We start from the raw sequence: 19,144 nt of genomic DNA, 5'->3' as shown, positions 1-19,144 counted from the left end.
CAGGTCGTATTTGCGGTACACAGAGAGGCGGTGGGAGAAGACGTTGCGGGTGACGATCATGTAGGTCTCGTCTCCGTCCACCGTGAGGCGGTACATCCCCAGGAACTGAGGGAGCAGCGTGTTCCCATGGCACTCTACGATAAACTAGAGAGAGAGAGAGAGAGAGGGAGGGAGAGAGAGAGAGGAAAAGGGAGAGGGAGAGAGAGAGAGGAAAAGGGAGAGGGAGACAGAGAGAGACAGAGAGAGAGAGAGAGAGAGAGATAGAGGGGGAGACAGCGACAGAGAGAGAGAGAGAGAGGAAAAGGGAGAGGGAGACAGAGAGAGAGAGAGAGAGAGACAGCGAGAGAGAGAGAGAGAGAGAGAGAGAGAGGAGACAGAATATCATAACATGCATTTATACAACGGATAGATCCGGTCCATTGTCTCTATTGGTCAGTTTGCGTTCCAGCCGTGCTGATATCCATGATATATGCACGGCTAAATGGAATGCTGACACATCTTTTCATATTACCGGTACTCCGCGTTTGTATATATTACCGTTATCGAAGTTACATTCTTACCGTTGCTTAGCAACCGATAAACAACTGTTAAGCGGATAATAATAATAATAATAACTTTTATTTGTATAGCGCTTTTCCTGCAAATGTTGCAGCTCAAAGTGCTTTAATCATTATATAATCTTAATTTAATTATTTAGTCATTTAAAGGCAATATTAAAAAGATGGGTTTTTAGTCTTGACTTGAACAAATTTGCTGAGGTTGCATCCCTAATGTAAACTGGCAATGCATTCCACAATTTGGGTGCATAAAATGAGAATGCAGCCTCACCAAATCTCTTCTTTTGTACATGTGGTGCACAGAGAAAACCAGCGTCAGAAGACCTGAGAGCTCTATTGGGCTGATATGCTAGCAAAAGGTATTTCAGATATTCTGGTGCTGTGCCAGTGAGAGCTTTATAAACAAGATCTTAAAATCTATTCTGAACTTAACAGGAAGCCTAGGATGAATACACTTACAATAAAACATTAAGTTCCATTAAAATACATTAATTAAAAGTGTTAACAAGTGTAACATACATTAATTAAAACATTTTGTGAAATATTGATAGATATACAATATATTTTATACCGTTGTATAAAAGCGTTATGGAACGAGAAGCCGTGGTATATCATGGATATCGGCACAGCTAGGAAGTGTATATATAACGACACTCCGCTTTGCGTTGTGCCTAACCACCCCGCTAGCTGTGCCGATATCCACGATATACCACGGCTTTTTTTTAATAGTCCAGCTTTCCCAAATGTCCCTCCAGGGGGATCATTAAAGTATAGCTCATCTTATCTGCAGTACTTTAGCTGGATATCTAGCTAGTCTCTCTCTCCCATCGATGCAATTCTGCTGTGTTGTCCTCATTACTACTACGGTTAGGTTTGTCGTGTTCTTCCCAGTTAGTTTGAAGCCACATCGTTTCTCTTCAACTATTACGGTGCATTGTATTTTATTTTCTGTTGCGTTATAATTAAAGTGTGTCCATATATCTATTCTTTTCTTTCTTCCAGTACCAATACCAACTGCTTGTGCTTGAACCTCAGCCATCGTGTAGCCGTTTGCTTTGGCACACTTCTTGCTGAATGAGTGCGCGCGTCTGGGCATGAATGAATGGGTGTGCGGAGGATGGATAGACCAGGCTACAACCAAGAATGCACTGCACTCAAAAAGATAATTCATTAAAAATGTGAATGTCCATTAGTCCACCACAAACATTTTAGTCTCGTCTTAGTCTCATCAAAGAAAGTAAAAATTGTTTAGTCACAGTTTTTATTTTCAAAGATCAATTTTGTGATGTCAACATCACGTCTTCGTCATGGGAAGAAAGTTCGTTAACGCATATTTTTTGTCAATATTTTCGCTAACGAAATGAATACTGGTGTGCGCGCGCTGTACCTGGTGGTACTTCTTGAGGATGTTGTGCATCTCGGCCACGTCCTCGCTGCTGATGGTTTTGACCACGTAGCGCTTGTCGTAGGAGGTGTGGAAACGCGCCCCACTCCTCCCCTGGGCATCGCTGTTCAACGGAGCACTGCGGGTCAGAGAGTTCTACAGAGAAACACACACACACACACACATAGATATAGAAAGAGACAGAGAGAGAGAGAGAGAGAGAGAGAGAGAGAGAGAGAGAGAGAGAGAGAGAGAGACACACACACACACACACAGACATGTAGATATAGAAAGAGACACACAGATATATATATATAGAGAGAGAGAGAGAGAGAGAGAGAGAGAGAGAGAGAGAGAGAGAGAGAGAGACAGAGAGAGAGAGAGAGACAGAGAGAGAATAATTATGTTAATCTATATAGCAGTGCCGTGACTCATAACATGTGGGGGGAGAGGAGAGATGAGAGCAGAGATTATGTGAGAGGGGGACTAGCAGTCATTGCTGCTGCAAAACCAAATTAAATAGATGGTGGTTGGTGTGTATGACAATACCTGAGTATGTGTCTTTGTGAATCTGCATGTATTTGTTTGTTTGGGAGAAAACCCTGTAACTGTGTGTGTGTGTGTGTGTGCATGAGTGAGTGGCAGAGACAGCTGCTGTCGGTCAATCACAGCTGCCTGGCTGGCCCTCTCTCACAGCACACACACACACGCGCGCACGAGCACGCGCACACTAGGGGTGCAACGGTTCATGGTTCGGTATGAACCTCGGTTTTTGGGTCACGGTTTCGGTTCGTGTTTTGTGCGCAGGGAGAAAAAAAAATCTACTATTCATTTACAAACTGTTACTTTACTTTATTTTGCTTATACCTATGGAACTTTAACATTCAGACACATTCCAGAATATGACTGGTATATTGGATAGTATACAAAATCTAAATATATATAAACAAGGAACGTGGACAGCGAACCGTTGCACCCCTGTTGCAGAACCGTTGCACCCCTGACGCACGCACGCACGCACGCCACTACCAACCACTCCTAACCCCCTTCACCCCTGTCCTCTCCCTCCACCCCTGTCCTCTCCCTCAGTATATGCAGCTCCTGCCCACAAGCTTCACACCCCTACCATATCTTCCATGTCTGTCTCCCCTCCCACACATCCACCCGTACATCCATCCTCTCTCTCTCCCTCCCTCTCTAGGGTTTGTGTGTCTCCTCCCGCTCAACATGGAAGGCTTACCCCCCCTCCTCCTCCTCCCCTGCCCCCCTCCCATGCCCACAGCCACCCTGCTCATCACCCCTCTACTCAGCCAGAATGTAAACAGAGGGACAGCTGTGGGGGGACAGAACAGCTTGACCCCCCCCGCCTACTGCCAGGCAGCACAGCCAGCCCGGGGAATAGATAGGGCTTCACTGAGAAAGAAGGGGGGAAGAGAAGAGGGAGGGAGAGAAAGAGGCTGAGACAGAGAGAGAGAGGAAGAAGAGGCACCCACGAGTGGCACCCGCCCCCCTTGTGATCTGATTGCCCCCCCCCCCCTGTGTGCCCCCCCAAAGCCCATTGGGTGTTGGGTGCTGTCAAGCAGTAAAGACGTAGTGAAAGTTCAGAGAAGCGATCGGATTGCGATCGGATTGGCTATCCCGTGTGCCTCCCCAATTTCATTGGCTCTTAGTGATGTCAATCATTGTGTGCTTTGACGCACAAATTCAAGTTAGTATATGCAGCTACCTGCAGATGTTGTTGAAGAAGACAGTGTTTTCATTTTTTTTCATGTTACGGAAGTTTAAGTGTTGAAGTGCCCACGCGATATAACAAACAACAACAGTTTTAGGGTTATTAAAGGGAACCCCGGCTAGGAGATGGCAATTAGAGCGTATTAAGGCCTACATGTCTTAATAGCCGGGGTTCCCTTTAAATACTTATAATTTGCGAATCGGATTAACTATCGTCTGCCATAGGCTACTGGGTAAGTGAATACATGGCTTTGATTACATTGGCTTGTAAACAAACTTTCGCTTTAGGACGTGTTCAAAAGCAAGGACTGTGTGATCTAATTATGTGTTTTTAGCATGTTGATGTTTTGTTAGCATGTTGCAATGTGCTAAACATGCAGTTAGATGTTCATAGCGAAGTTGTTTTCAGCACTAGTCTGCTGTCTGCTAGCAGCTGTTTTGCGTATGTTTGATTCAGAGCTCTCCTGCAACACTGCTAGATTCTCCTCTTCCTAAGGAACAAGGGGATGTGTCTGCTAGATTCTCCTCTTCCTAAGGAACACAGGGATGTGTCTGCTAGATTCTCCTCTTCCTAAGGAACACAGGGATGTGTCTGCTAGATTCTCCTCTTCCTAAGGAACAAGGGGATGTGTCTGCTAGATTCTCCTCTTCCTAAGGAACAAGGGGATGTGTCTGCTAGATTCTCCTCTTCCTAAGGAACACTGGGATGTGTCTGCTAGATTCTCCTCTTCCTAAGGAACAAGGGGATGTGTCTGCTAGATTCTCCTCTTCCTAAGGAACAAGGGGGTGTGTCTGCTAGATTCTCCTCTTCCTAAGGAACACTGGGATGTGTCTGCTAGATTCTCCTCTTCCTAAGGAACAAGGGGATGTGTCTGCTAGATTCTCCTCTTCCTAAGGAACACAGGGATGTGTCTGCTAGATTCTCCTCTTCCGAAGGAACAAGGGGATGTGTCATTTTGATTGTAGCCCTCCGGTAAGTTATGGTTTAACTTTTGTCATGGAATTCAAAAGTGAGGAAAAAGTGATTCAACCGGGATTCAAAAGTGAAAGTAACCGGGATGAATGACGGGGGTGTGTGTCGGTCTGCGAATGTGGTCGGCGATCAGGCAGTGGGACTCAGGAGGCATATCTTCTTCAATTATTTTTAATTATAAATTTTTATTTTTTTTATTTTTAGCGCTGTAAATAGTGTTATTCTTGCACAATACATTGCACCCACTTAATATGACTACAGCTACTGTTGCTGAGCTTACTAATTACATGACATATGTTGATGAGAATATCATAAACAAGGGGACATGTCAATCAGAGTTTTAATGTTGGCAGTGCAAAATGAAAAGGTCATATGCACCTCGCTTACAAGGTGAAAGAGTTAATGTAGCCAACAAAAACACTATGAAGACATAAATACTCTGTGTAGCCTAACTGTACTATTTAAGAAAAGTAATTGTTTCCACTTAGTAGTCTAAATGTTGAAGAGAGAGGTTGGTGAAGTGATGACCCAAATTTTTTTGGGGGGAGCTTTTGGCTGCCCCCCCCCAATTGAAATGTTAAATTGCCCGCCCCCCTCCTCCTGTGTCTCCCTCCTGAAAATTAACTGGCTACGCCCCTGAAGAGGAGAAGAGAAGAATGCTGCAGAGGGGAATTTTCAGTCTGCTTCTCTCTCTGTGTGTGTGGGTGTGTGTGAGAGAGAGGTGTGTGCATGCACGTGCGTGCCTGCGTGTCAGTGTTTGTACGCAGGTGTGCATTGGTGCGTGTGTATTAGTATACCTACACCAGTGTGTGTGTTAGTATGTGTACGTTGGCGTGTGTCTGTTAGTATGAGTACACCAGTGTTTGTGTTATGTACATCAGTGTGTGTGTGTGCACGTGCGTGAGTGTGTGTGTGTACACCAGTGTGTGTGTGTGTGTTAGTATACGTACACCAGTGAGTGTGTTAGTATGCGTATGCTGCCGTGTGTGTGTGTGTGTGTTAGTATGCGTATGCTGGTGTGTGTGTGTGTGTGTTAGTACGCGTATGCTGGTGTGTGTGTGTGTGTGTGTTAGTATGCGTATGCTGGTGTGTGTGTGTGTGTTAGTATGCGTATGCTGGTGTGTGTGTGTGTGTTAGTATGCGTATGATGGTGTGTGTGTGTGTGTGTTAGTGTGCGTACACCAGTGTGTGTGTTAGTATGCGTATGCTGGTGTGTGTGTGTGTTAGTATGCGTATGCTGGTGTGTGTGTGTGTTAGTGTGCGTGTGTTAGTATGCGTACACCAGTGTGTGTGTTAGTATGCGTATGCTGGTGTGTGTGTGTGTGTGTGTGTGTGTTAGTATGCGTATGCTGGTGTGTGTGTGTGTGTGTGTATGTGTGTGTGTGTTAGTATGCTTACGCCGGTGTGTATGTGTATGTGTGTGTGTAGCCGTGTGTGTGTGTGTGTGTGTGTGTGTGTGTGTGTGTGTGTCGTACCTGAAAGTCTTGGTCATCGATGCCAAACCTCTCTCTGAGGTTACGGAACACCAGAGGACAGTACTCCTTGAACTTGAAATGGCTCGGCATGTTCTCCCTGTGCACACGCACACACACAATATCAATATACATGTTTATCAACTGTATATAAAACACTGAATCATTATAACCAATTACTGAGGTAAGTAGCCGGCCTACATTCTGTAGTGATATCATTTGGTGACACATAATATGTGTAGGGCCATGTTTTTTTTCTGTCCCTGTGCTTATGGAAGTCTGGAAACTGCAACATTAAATAAAGCCTAAGCCAATAACATCCCAGACCAAAATGTGTCACTCCTACCGTGGAAGTGCGTCATTAAGTCACCTTTATGATGACTACAGAACACTCACAGCTCAGTCGCCAGTGGAAGCGCGTTATTACGCTTCTAACTCACACGGTGAGTAGGACCCACTCTGGTGAATGAGCTTCTCTGTGATTTGAGGACATATTCAGAGCAGCAAAGGGCCTGATATGGGAGCAAACTGTAAGGAACGATCCGAAAAAGGATAAAAATGTATGATGTATGAGTTCCATCCCATTCCCATGTCCCAGAAACATAATGGATGATTGATACCGCCTTTGGTTCAACTTGAGGGTAAATCATGTTCCTGGTTTATCAAGCCTAATCATCACAACAGCAACACCCCATCATGTTTTGTTCACGGTTAAGGGGTTACAACACATCCATATGCATGAAGGCAGGCAGATTGTTAGCGGTTCGTTTGACGTTGAGTGGTGGGGAAATCAATAACATCTTCAGATGATGCGTGGTGCTGTAATTACTGAATGTTGGGAGTTATTGTGCTGCTAATGGAGCTGTGATAGAGCCAGATCGCTGTATTGCTCTGCTGTATTATTTTCCCTGTTGCCAAAAAGCGCAAGGATTATTTTCATTTCTCCAGGGAGGGCGAAATACCTTCCCACAATTGGGGAAGTGATAAAAATGATGCCATCCACATCCAACTGTTATCTTTTAAGGAGGTTCTGCACGTCAAATGTTTGTAAAACATCTCTCCTGTCCCGAAAAGTGTGTGTATCGCACGTGCCGCCATCTATCAGTAACTCATAACGAGAGGCCTCTTGAGGACTCCTGCATACTTGCAGAGTAAAGCTTGGTCTAGAGAATCTAGATAACTTGTATTGATATGCTTACAAGTAGCACCAAATTTGTGCGTCCCTTTCTGAATTTTCACAGCACTTATTCACTGTTTCCTACTCTGAGTGGCTTGATGGTGTGTGAGTGTGTGTGTGTGTGTGTGTGTGTGTGTGTGTATGTGTGTGTACTCACTTGTTGAAGAGGTGGTTGTCCACCTTGATCTTGGAGTAGGCCTTGAAGTCGTCAGGCATGAGCATGATGGGGATCTGAACATGGCTCAGTTCATTAATCTGTGGACCAATCAGAGAAGGGGTGGTGGGGGAAGTGAGAGAGAAAGAGCCGGTGTTGAGTATTCTGGAAGGCTTCTGCTTTCACATGCAGAGTCATGCCGGTACAGACGCTACATCCTTGTCCTAGCCAAGCATCTTGTACACGCATCCCCTTTCATCCAATCACCTTCGGGCACAGCAGCCATAGTGGCTATCTATTACAGTCAATAACAGGGTCACGTCACAATGACCTTCGTTTGGCCTTCTTTATTTCGGCGGTTGGAGGCCATTTCTGTTTTGCAGACAACTTCAAATTCGACACACAGGACACAGGAAGGGTTTTATGGGGAGGCATAAAACTAGCTTGCCAACCTCCACATTTCTGGAGTAAGGAGCTGGCATCAGCAGACGTGACTACGGCACAGATTGTCTCTCTCTCGTTCTCGTTCTCTCTCTCTCTCTCTCTCGTTCTCTCTCTGTGTGTGTGTGTGTGTGTGTGTCACTGGGTGCTGGCTGCTCAGGTCTCTATAAATAGTCCACAGTCTGTCTACGGTTTTATTAACTACTACTTAATATAGCACCCACCCTTACATACAAGAAGTCTGCTGAAGACGAGACAGGGGACCACGTTTTGGAGACACGAGTGTCGGGTGTCATTCGATGTCATCTCTGTGCATACCAGCACATTCGCCACGGCTAAAATGCAATCAAGTGTAAAGCCTTTAGGTATATCGTATGACAATGTCTTAGCAGCTGCTGAGTGGACGGTGCCAATCTTTCACTCGGGAGGGAGGCAGATTTCTCCTAATGCAGCAGGATCAACACGACAGATGGCGTGGAACACCAACTCAGCTTGACTTTCCCCTCCTCCCTGATGATGGAAAATGATGAAAAAATCGTATCAAGCCGACTTTGAGGAATTGGGGGTGGGTGGTGGTGGTGAGGGGGTAACATCTTCACTTTCACTCATCCCCTGCCCGCTGGTCGCCGAAATTCAGAACGTTATAGACAGCCCCGTCGCCGCCACAGTTGCGTAGTGAGCTGCTTTTCGTACTTTGTTTTCTTAGTTTTTTTTAACCTGAAGTAAGATTACGTCTCATATTGCGAAGGACAAGCCCACCCAGTACGATGTATAAATGACCTTATATGGTATTACAGCTTTCATGTGGTTGAGTGGGTCAAGTGGAGTGCAGAGACAGACACAAACCCGGGTCCTCTGAACACATCATGGGTTGGGGGGTTTGGCACAGTTTTGTTCCAGCCTGGCACCAACACACACGATTCAGACAATAAAACACGGATCTCTTCAAAACCCTTGATTCACAGAATAGAGTTGGCTGCACTGTGCTTGCTGGCTCCGTTATTTTCCTTTCACACTGTGCTTTCTGGCACTGTTTCTGCACCTGTGGAGGTGGAAGAAGCATAACCGGGCTAAGCCCAGTACAGATCAGTTCGGTTTGGCTTGAGGCTTTAGCATGCTGAACTGGATCTAGGCCCACAGCTTAAAGAGAGAGAGCGATGGATCAGATTGTAACTGTAGACTCTTTAACATAGTTTTCTCAGTGCCCTAGTGTGCTAGGAACCGGCGCCAACGTCAACCCAGAGAGACTGATGCATCCTGGGTAACTTCAGGAGGGGACATCTCTTCATCACAAAGCTTTGTTTGACAAAAACAGGCTGAAGAGAAGACAAAGCCTCCTATGCAGCCTTGCCTACCACACAAACACTCCCCTTCTTTTGTCACTGACTGATGATGATGATGATGATGATGATGGAGCACACGGACGCACACACACCCTCTCACATAGGCACGCACACACGCTTATAAATGCAAACCAGGTGAGGCTCATATTCGGGAGACTTACATGACCTCTGTGAATGCAGACAGAGAGATAGTCCCCCCCCACCACCTATAGCCCTCTAGTATGAGCGCCCCCCCCCCCCCCCCCCCCCCAAGCAGCACATTGGCACGGAGCCAAACTGCTAGAGGAAAACAGCCACAGGCAGCGAGACAGCCATGCATTATAGGGGCTGAGAAACAACTTATTTTCTCTTTCTAATGAAACCTCAGCCCCCCTACCCTCCCCCCCACCCCCTCCAGTCTGCCATCCCCGGTTGTCCCTTCAACAACAACAAAAAGAAGGAGGCCATGAAGCCTTGATGATCGAACTTTCCACATCATTTCAACGTCATTCTGTGCTGAGAAGGTTTAACGCCAGGCCCCCCTCTCGTGTTTTTGAACAAGAGTGAATGGCGAACGCTACAGCAGCTGCCTGCCACTCGACATACTGTAACCAGCAGGCAGTGCAACACAGATCACATCCATTACATCTCGTGGTCGGCCTTGTGATCTCTGACCGACGCTCGGCGGTACACAGAGAGAGAGAGAGAGAGAGAGAGAGAGAGAGAGAGAGAGAGCGAGAGAGAGCGGCTGAGAGCTCATCTTCACTCCTGTCATGTTTTGTTTCAGTGTTGAAGAAGGGCTCCTCCGACGTCAGCGAGCGAGCGCTTATCTCTCTGCGGCTATCAGTGGCGCACAGCGGCCGAGTTTCAACCCCGACTGCTTCCTGTTTGTCGCTATGGTGACGGAGGCTGGTTTTCCGCCGAGTGAGAGAGCCGAGTGAGCGCGCTACGGTGGACAGGAAGTGTGAGGAGGAAGATGTGCTCAGTCAGCGTTATCTCTCAGAACACCGACAGAGAGAGAATAAACACGAGCAGCTGCCTGTACCTGGTGACGGCTCGCTGCTGCAGTGGAGGAACACAGGACAGAGGAGCAGGGGGATCACATTCACATTTGGTCTACCAGCCAAGGTGTCTGGGGCCTCATTTATAAAGCTTGCGTAAGCACATTGTCCCGCAATTTTTGTACGCATAGAAACTGGAGAAATGCCAACGGCAGAAGGATGAAAATAAATATTACCTCACGTAAATGTGAGTGCACACAAAGAATGCACATATCTTATTCTCCCTTGTCCTGTACCCATCACAATGTAGCCTACATAATATCTTTGTTCGTATTATATTGATATTCATGCAAATATATTTACTTTTTATATTCATATTCATTGCACATAGTGCGAGGCTGGACAAGTTGAGCACCGTACCCGATTCACTGTTCCCGAGTGCTCAGTGGGTAACGTCCCGATAAATCCAATGATTGCAATGTCCATACATTGAAGAACATGAACAAGCCCACTGTAGACAATTGACTATCATCCCCAACATTGGGGGGGGGGGGGGGGTTTGAAAGTCAGGAGAGGCGTGTGATGCTCAGCAGTTACAGTCAGCTGGAAGGAGCAGCAGGGGTTGTCACATGACCATAATAGACCTATCGCTAAGCCCAAAAAAAAAACTCAGACAAACAAACGCTCGCTCAAATACTTCACTGACAATGACTGACTGACCGACCGTGACTGAATGACATTCAATGACTTACAATGGCGGGAGTTCAAATGTCTGATTTACAAGTAAGTTATAGACATGTTTTTTTAAAGACAACAAGAACATTTAGTCTAGAAGCTTTTCACCATCAGATATTAGCGTAGCGAGTTGTTTGTCCGAGTTTTCTGCCTGTGTTGACTTTTGCTGTGATATGAAATGACAATTTCTATTTTGGGGCATGGCTTAGCGAAAGGTACATTGCAGATCGCACCAGTGTCGTTTGAAGCACCGTATTCAATTGAAGCACAGTATTCACAAACCTTTGTTGGCTACCCACCAAAGTGGCTGGAAAGATTTGCAGCTTTTACACGCCAATGCCAACATTTGGCGGGTGTTAATAGTTTTCTCTGCATATTCCCTGATATTAAGACTTTATTTGACTGAGGTGTCAGAGTGTTGGTACCTGTGTGTCAGAACGTTGGTACCCGTGGGGCTGGAACCGAAATCATAGAAATGTGTCACGTCATTCAAATCGTGTCTCTTTCTCACACACACACATTCAAGACCCGGCTTTCACTCTAGCAGTCGTGGTCTCAAGCCAACAACGATCCTTTTATTGCCACATAAGTGAGGGTGGTGGAATTAGTTGTGTCAGTGGCGGCCCATAGCAGTGAACAGGCTTGAGGCTACTAGGCTTCTAATTACAGTCATTTCCCTCTAAAGAGTCACTGTGTTGTAGCAAGGCTTCACTGTGTTCGTTGGAACCTGTAATGTTATATATCAATCTGGGCCTAATTTCACACCATTAGAACAATTACAGTGTTCCGCCCCGCCATGACATAGTGCGCATGCACCAACCCCCCCCCCCCCCCCCCCCCCCCCACACACACACACATTTCACGCTTTGTTCCGAAAGCTGTGCTTTTAAAGCACACATCAAGGACCTACTTGACAGGCAACATTAACCAACTCAGAAATGGTGTGTGTGGTGTGTGATTGTGTCAGTGTGAATGTGTGGGTGTTATGTGTGTTTGTGTCACTGTGTATGTGTGTGTGTGTGTGTGTGTGTGTGTTGTGAGGTGTGAAGCGTCACTATGCCTGTGTTTGGAGTATCTTTGACAGGAAATTAACCAGACATTTCCTGGGAGCAGCCTGGATATTAATGAGCTTTAAAAGGTCACATGTCACAGCCTTGGTTGTATTGTGTCCCTGGCACTAGACCTGACCTTCCACTGGCCTATTAACAATGCAATGACATCGCCCTACTACACCATGTTTGCAGGCCTATTCACTGCAGGGTGTAAATGACATAGGTACTATAGAAATAGTACCATCAACAACATAGTAGGCTAAACATCAACATTATTCCTTAAAGAAAATGTTAGCAAGAATTGTTATTTATGTATATATATATAAAAATAAAAAAAAAGATCAGGTCTCTGCTTCCACCTGATAGAGAAGTATAACACTATGTATGACACTACGATGTCAACATGATGGTCGGCACCAAAATGAAGATTTTCTGTGTCATAATGACGCCTGTCACTACACATCGTCTCATCACTGTCTACTGTGGTATTAATTTGTTCCCAAACTGTGCTTTTAAAGCACACATCAAAGACCTACGTTACCACCGGTAATATTAACCAACAAAGACGGTGTGTTTGTGTGTGTGTGTGTGTGTGTGTGTGTGTGTAACACTGAGTTTGTTTCATCACTGACTGGTGTAGCATGGCTAGCATCACTGACTGGTGTAGCATGGCTAGCTAGGCTAATCCTGTGACGGCTACAGCAGCCCTCTCTGTTTCAGGGTCAGCGGTAGCCCTGCAGTGGGGTCTTGTTAAAAAGCTCTGTTAATTTCCTCTCACCTCCCCCTCTCTCTCTCTCTCTCTCTCTCTCCACTCACCCCTCACTCTCTCTCATTTCTCTCTCTCCACTCACCCCTCACTCTCTCTTTCTCATTACTCCCTCTGTTCCCACCCACAGCACACAGAGGTCAGCCTTAATGAGGACAGACCGCCAGGGCCTACCACTGTTAGGCGCGGCAATCGCACTCACACCCTCTCTCACACTCACACACTTGTGGGCTGCTAATCATCAGCATCACTGTATTCATGTATTCTATTCTCATCACAGAGGCTCTGTGCCTACAGTAGCAGCCATCAGTCAAAGAGTCGCTATGGTGACGGATGTCATGTGTGATGCTGTGATGCTGTTTCATGCCATTTACATACACCTCTACCCTGGGTAGCTCAGCTTCAGTTCAATGTCCAATGTCAGTCCAATGTCACCCTTCCTGTAAAGCTACACACACACACACACACACACACACACACACACACACACACACACACACACACTGAGGAGGAGTAGAGGGCAGAGGGAGGAGTGTGTCTGTGGCAGGGCCAGCAAATATGAGAGCCTTAGCAAGGGTCCCGTCTGTGCATGGAAGAGGACCTCTCCCCCGGTGAACCAAGCTGCTGCTGCCTCTAACCCTCCCCGACCACAGTGGGTGAGAGAGACCGCGTGGAAGGACCTTGTGCTGCTCTAATGTGCAAACACACACTGTGCGCGCACATCACAAACACCCACCCACCCACCCACCCACCCACAACCCCCCCCCCCCCCCCCCCCCGACACACACACACACACACCCACACAGACACAGACACACACACCCACCCACCCACCCACAACCACACCAATGTGCTTGGCGGTTGGCCTGGCGAATCTGGGCCCTTTGTGGGATCCCCTTGTTCCCAGTTCTACTCCTCACCCATATTCACCACATCTTAGCTGCAGGTCGCTCCTGTGGCTATTTATAGAAAAACCCTCTTATGCAATCAACAGACCCTGACACAGCCACTCTAATAGAGAGAGAGAGGGGGGGGGGAATTCTGGGGGAGAGGGGATGACAAAGAAGGGGAATAGGAGAAAGAAAGAGGGAGATGAGAAGAATGAGGGGGAAGGGGGGAGAGAGAGAGAGAGAAGAAAGGGAGGAAGAAAAGATTGGTGAGAGGGGAAGTACTGCACAGAGCCCACGGAGAAAAAAGGGAGCATAGAAAAGTAGAGAGAGAGGGAGAGAAAGAGGGGAGAGGGAGAGAGAGAGAGACATTAAAGAGCTCAATGACAGTGAAATCAAGTTAAAAGAAAATCGATCATTCATTTTTGTTGCGACTGAGAGTGAACTTGATTATGTAAATTAAACTGATGCTCGACATCTACCCATGCATGTCAGCCTGCTCCTGAAATCCATTCACCCGGTTCTTGGAACACGGAGTGTGCGAGTGCCAAACGACAGGCGCGCACTCACTGCGATAATTATTTAACACTCCCAATCCCATTGTCATTCTTCCACACTGCTGGAGTGCATCTCCCCCCCCCCGCTGCGTCTGAAAAATAGAAACAAGTTCGATTTGAGAATGCTCTGTCGTCACCATGTGACCACTCTCGTCCCCTCACTCTGTCAGTGTAGGGATCAGGGACCTGATAATGAGAGCATGGAGCACTATCCCTGTGGAGGGGTCAGGGAGCTGAGGGAGGACCTGGGAGGAGACAGGGGGGCTGGGAGAGCCATTGGGGAGCTAACAGCTGCATGCATGATTCATCACAGAGAGCTGTGGTGGACGGAGGACCAGAGTGTGCCACCGTTCCACTGGACGAGCCTCGGGTTTTGGGGCCAAGTCCCTTCAGCCTGAGTGAGTCACCGACCGGTGTTGGTGGTTACTCTGAGAGAAGGCCCTAATGCTACCCAGTCCACTGGGAAAAGGCTTTATTTCAGCAGAGAGAGAGAGAGAGAGAGAGAGAGAGAGAGTCTTCCATCTTCAAGGTCCTAAGAGAGTGACTAGCGAATGTCTCTTCAGAGGGTTTGGGTGTGAGACTGAGTCTTCAGATCCGTCTTCTCTCCCCCACCCCCCCTAGAGGATTAAGGGATTAGAGACAAGAGTGTTGTCTCGCGTTGCCACCAATCATGATCCAGCGGCAGCAGAAATGATGTCACAGGCCGAGAGAGGACGGAAATATGGCACTTTCAAACCAAAAATGCAGCTCACCCCAGAAGCTTAGCATAGGCCTAGATTAAGAAGAAACAGCTGATGAGTCATGTGTGGCCTACTTACTAACTCACCAGCTATTAAGTATTGTTACTTTACCAAAACGGCACATGTAGTGTCTCTTAGTTGTGTCGAGCGATGTCACTGGTTTCCCATGATGCTCCAGCTGTAGGAATGCAGTGCGCTGGCTGGTTTCCAGGAAGTGGATGGGTTTGATTGATAGGCCCCTGAGGAGATAAGGAGGGTTCTGTTTCGTTGCCTCTGTGTGTGTGTGTGTGTGTGTGTGTGTGTGTCTGTGTGTGTCTGTGCGCGCGCCTCTGCATTGCTCTACTAGCTGGCTGCATTCTCGAGCCTCCCCCTCTCCCCATTCCATTCCAGTGTTCCATCGTTAGCAGACATTCCGAAGGACCCCCTACTCCAACCTGGGGCGAGAAGTCTGTGCCTTCCACCCAAGGGAGTGCTTTCAAACGAACCCTCTCCAAACTACCACCGTACACACGTATTCCCTGTCCCTATACTTTCCCTAACCCTGACTAGCATTGACTTACAACTGAGTTGTTGCAGAAGTGCAATAAGAAAGAGTCTTTTTTTTCCATCTCCCTACCATGATGATCACACAGTAAGTCGCTTCAGGCATCAAAAAGGGAAAATGTTGGTCGTCCTGGACTGTGTTGGGAAACCGACAAAGAGGAGTTTGAACATGTCACTGGCTGGGCATCAATAACCCACGTCCAGGCTGCATTAGCACACACTGTCTGAGCTCGGGCCTAGGAGACTGCCTCTGGGGCATGAAATCAGTTCAGGTTTCAGACTACGGCCCAAACCCAACACACCCCTTGCCCCAACCCCTCCGTTTTGCGCGTTCATGCGTAAGGGCAGGGTGTCCCGATTCTTGTTGGGATAAAGGAATAGGGCGAAGGGGTAGGGCTTAAATGGCCCTCCAAACAGAGTTTTTTCAGAGGCACACTCGAAATCGAGTGTTATGAGAAATCTCCCAGCATCTGCAAGATAGTGCAGCTAATGCACAAGCAACAAAAGAAAACCACAAATGCAACTATTTTCTTTTAATGTCATTTTAATGTATTATAGACCTTTTCTTTACAACAGGAATAACAAAAAAATCACTAGCATGCTGATGTCTCTAGCTAGCTAGCTAACGTTACAACATTGTTTTAAGGCTGATTTGTGCATGACAGTCCCGGATTTTGACATATTTTCATGCCGTATTTGATGCCTTTGATGGCATATGACGCCCGACATTTAACTACTGAGGACGTATCAGGGTCTTGAACGGTTGTCCCATTTTATAGGGGAAGATTTAAACCACTACCCCTTGTAACTCTGTTCTGAGGGGCAAGTCGAGAAAGCGAGGGGTAGGGGTAAAAATAAGAAATGGGATTGGGCCAATGTCTCATCAGTTTCACTGTTTAAGTTGAGTTTAAGTGAACGTGCAATCTAGGCTCTCTGCATCTAAGCAATCCACAGAGAGACAGGAGCAGTCGCAGTGAAAAATGGGTGTTGCATTCAGGGGGATAGCCCATAGGATAGACAGGACATAGCCTGCCTAAGCAAACTCACTGTGCAGAGGACGACATAAACTGTAAAAGCACAGTCACTGTGTAACCTCCCCTTAGTTCCCTTCCTGGCTAAACGCAGAGGTGACTGAAGCCTCTTCTATGTCACAAAGGCCTTGCTCTGGCCTGCTCTGGGTAGAGGTGGTCCCTATGCACAGATCTAGGATCAGCTTATGATGCTTCTCAGTCCCCAAATGCTTACCACCACTATTTGGGGAGAAAACATAAACACTGACTTGAGATCAGTGTCTAGGGGCAACTTTGGTCCTGCACCTCCTAGCCTCTACGTCCAGGCTCCTGTGTTGCAGGTAGAACCCAGGTCGATGACCTAGCCTATTAGTACACCATGTGCATGGGCTCGGCTGAAGTCTGACGTTAGAAACGACCAAGCCCAGGTTTATTCTTGTGCATCGTACTTCAGTTTAAACCAACCTCTATATTTCTCTACTGGCTGGGCTGGGGTAATAGTTTCAGGCCAATGTAATACATGACCTCAGCTGCTCACTTTTTTTAAACCCCTCAGTTTACTTGAAGACGGCTGTAGTCTCCAATTAAACATAGCAGATAAAAGTGTTCAGTAAACGAATGGTCTCCTCTTTTAAAGGGCCAGTGTAGCTTTCAAGAGAGTTGACAGATGGATACCAGTGTTTCCCCTAGGTTTGCTGCCTTGGGGGGGGGGGGGTGGCATGGACTTAGAATGTGAAAGTGCACAATGTTGGCAACGGAAGACAATTATTGTACTCTAGAAGCAGATTAGAGGGTGAGGATATTTGCTAACCCTAACATGAAGTAGGCTAGGTCTTCAGTTTATCTTCAGAATACGGCTCTGACTTTACAGTAAGGAAAAGGCAGGGAGCAGCGATAAACTCTCTTGCATGGGAAGATCTGCTCTCTCATGACACTGGGCCCTGAGAGCTTATACACAACAGGAAACACCAATGGGCCCTCTGACAGACAGACAGACAGACAGACAGACACACACACACACACACACACACACACACACACACACACACAGACACAGACACACACAGAGAGAGAGATAGGCCTATACCATTTGGCATGACACACACATCCACTGCATCCTCACACACACACACACACACACACACACACACACACACACACACACACACACACACACTCTGTATTCTCAGATCTAATATTTCAGATTTAGAACTGTAAAACAAATATTACAAATCAGCAAGTTCATACATTGTACCCAGTGGTACGATGGACGACACTAGAGACAGTGTAGTGTGTACATAGACCTCGCTGAAAAGCCCACTTAGCTATCTGGTAATAGAAAAACTGCCAAACCACTATGCAAAGCCAACCTAACTGGAATTCAGAATCAAGTCTGGTGTGACTAGCCGCTCGTTTGCATTGACAGGACTGTCACCCACTGTCACCTCAGGTAGGCGCCTGTCAACCACATTCTAAACCACTATGTATGTATGTAGGCTCATACGTGGGTCATAAAGACCCGATACGTGGGTCTGATCGACCCCGATTACTCACCGAATGGTTGACTCCCCACATCAGCACGCTCAACAGAGGATCGCTGGCACGGAAGAGTTTGACTTTCTGAGCCACGAAATGTTTCTTCTTGGTCTTCGTCTTGCTCGCAATAGCTGCGGCAATGCTGCTCGCTGCCGTAGCCATCTTTATCAATACTAAAAAATGGGCTAAATATCCCTCAGTGACAGATCGCTATGAGCGGCCACCAGCTTGCCTCTCAATGGTTACCACTGACACTCTGTGATGCATTTATCTGAGCTATTTAAGCTAGCAGCCTCGAAATCAAGCCTATTTTTTTTGTTTTTGTATTTGTCTCTGCTTTTACTGTCCTTAGCCCAATATGGTTGGAAAGAGTTGAAGGCTGGTTCGGTCCTCTCTAAGCGATAAATTGCACTGTTGTGTGTGTTTTCAGCTAAAGTTCCACGTTAATACGCCAAGACTTCCCCCCGACATCGTAGCCTGAGTCACCTCTTCCTGCCTCCAGCCCCCCGCGCCCCGCCAGCCCTCACAGCCCTGCCGTTAGGTTAGCACACCAGCTAGCACACTAACCCCCTAACAGTGGGCTTGGATACTCCTTTTGCATTCGGGCAATTTCTAAAAATAATAAACAGAAACGTAAGCCGGGAATACGAAATACGAAAAACGAAATGTCAACCTGCAACCTCATCAATTATTTCGCTAACTAACCCCCATCTAAGAAAACCCCCAATGTTCTCTTATCTCTTTCCTCCACTTCCAGCAGCAGCACTCTCCTCTCCGACCTTCCCTTCCCTTCGCTGCCTAGCTACTAAGCTAACCTATGCTAAGCTAGCGAGCTAAGGCAGACGGCAGAGACCGCAGTGGGGCTAACCTATGCTAAGCTAGCTCGCTGGCTAAGTCAGTCAAGTCCTAGCTGGGGGTTTTCTCACTCCCTCCTCCTACGCTTTCAGCTGGTCAATTCTCCCGACGAGAGATGACCGAAAATGTCATCCCGAAATGTCCCAACCGTTATCCCAGTGATAGTCTGATAGTAGAGACGAAATCTAAAAACTACGGTTTCCTCAGATATGAATGTACTCCTCCGAGGCTTCCTGTTCGGTGTTGTCATG

General features: G+C 46.9%; 1 protein-coding gene across 1 annotated transcript in view; it reads right to left on the bottom strand.

Annotated features, from left to right (window-relative positions):
* The window catches only part of pip4k2aa (phosphatidylinositol-5-phosphate 4-kinase, type II, alpha a), a 28,616-nt gene extending 10,378 nt beyond the window's left edge, over nt 1-18,238 (bottom strand). The window contains exons 1-5 of the mRNA XM_080542702.1: nt 18,057-18,238; nt 7,452-7,549; nt 6,121-6,217; nt 1,945-2,097; nt 1-144 (exon numbers count right to left, since the gene is read on the bottom strand). The exon at nt 1-144 is cut by the window's left edge and continues 3 nt beyond it. Of these exons, the coding sequence (XP_080398828.1) occupies nt 1-144; nt 1,945-2,097; nt 6,121-6,217; nt 7,452-7,549; nt 18,057-18,200 (636 nt within the window). The 5' untranslated portion in view covers nt 18,201-18,238. The remainder of the gene's footprint in view (nt 145-1,944; nt 2,098-6,120; nt 6,218-7,451; nt 7,550-18,056) is intronic.
* Between the last annotated feature and the right edge of the window lie 906 nt (nt 18,239-19,144).

Source organism: Nansenia antarctica, assembly GCF_963989245.1.
Source record: "Nansenia antarctica genome assembly, chromosome: 12".
Lineage (NCBI taxonomy): Eukaryota > Metazoa > Chordata > Actinopteri > Argentiniformes > Microstomatidae > Nansenia > Nansenia antarctica.
This window is presented reverse-complemented; position numbering and strand designations above follow the sequence as displayed.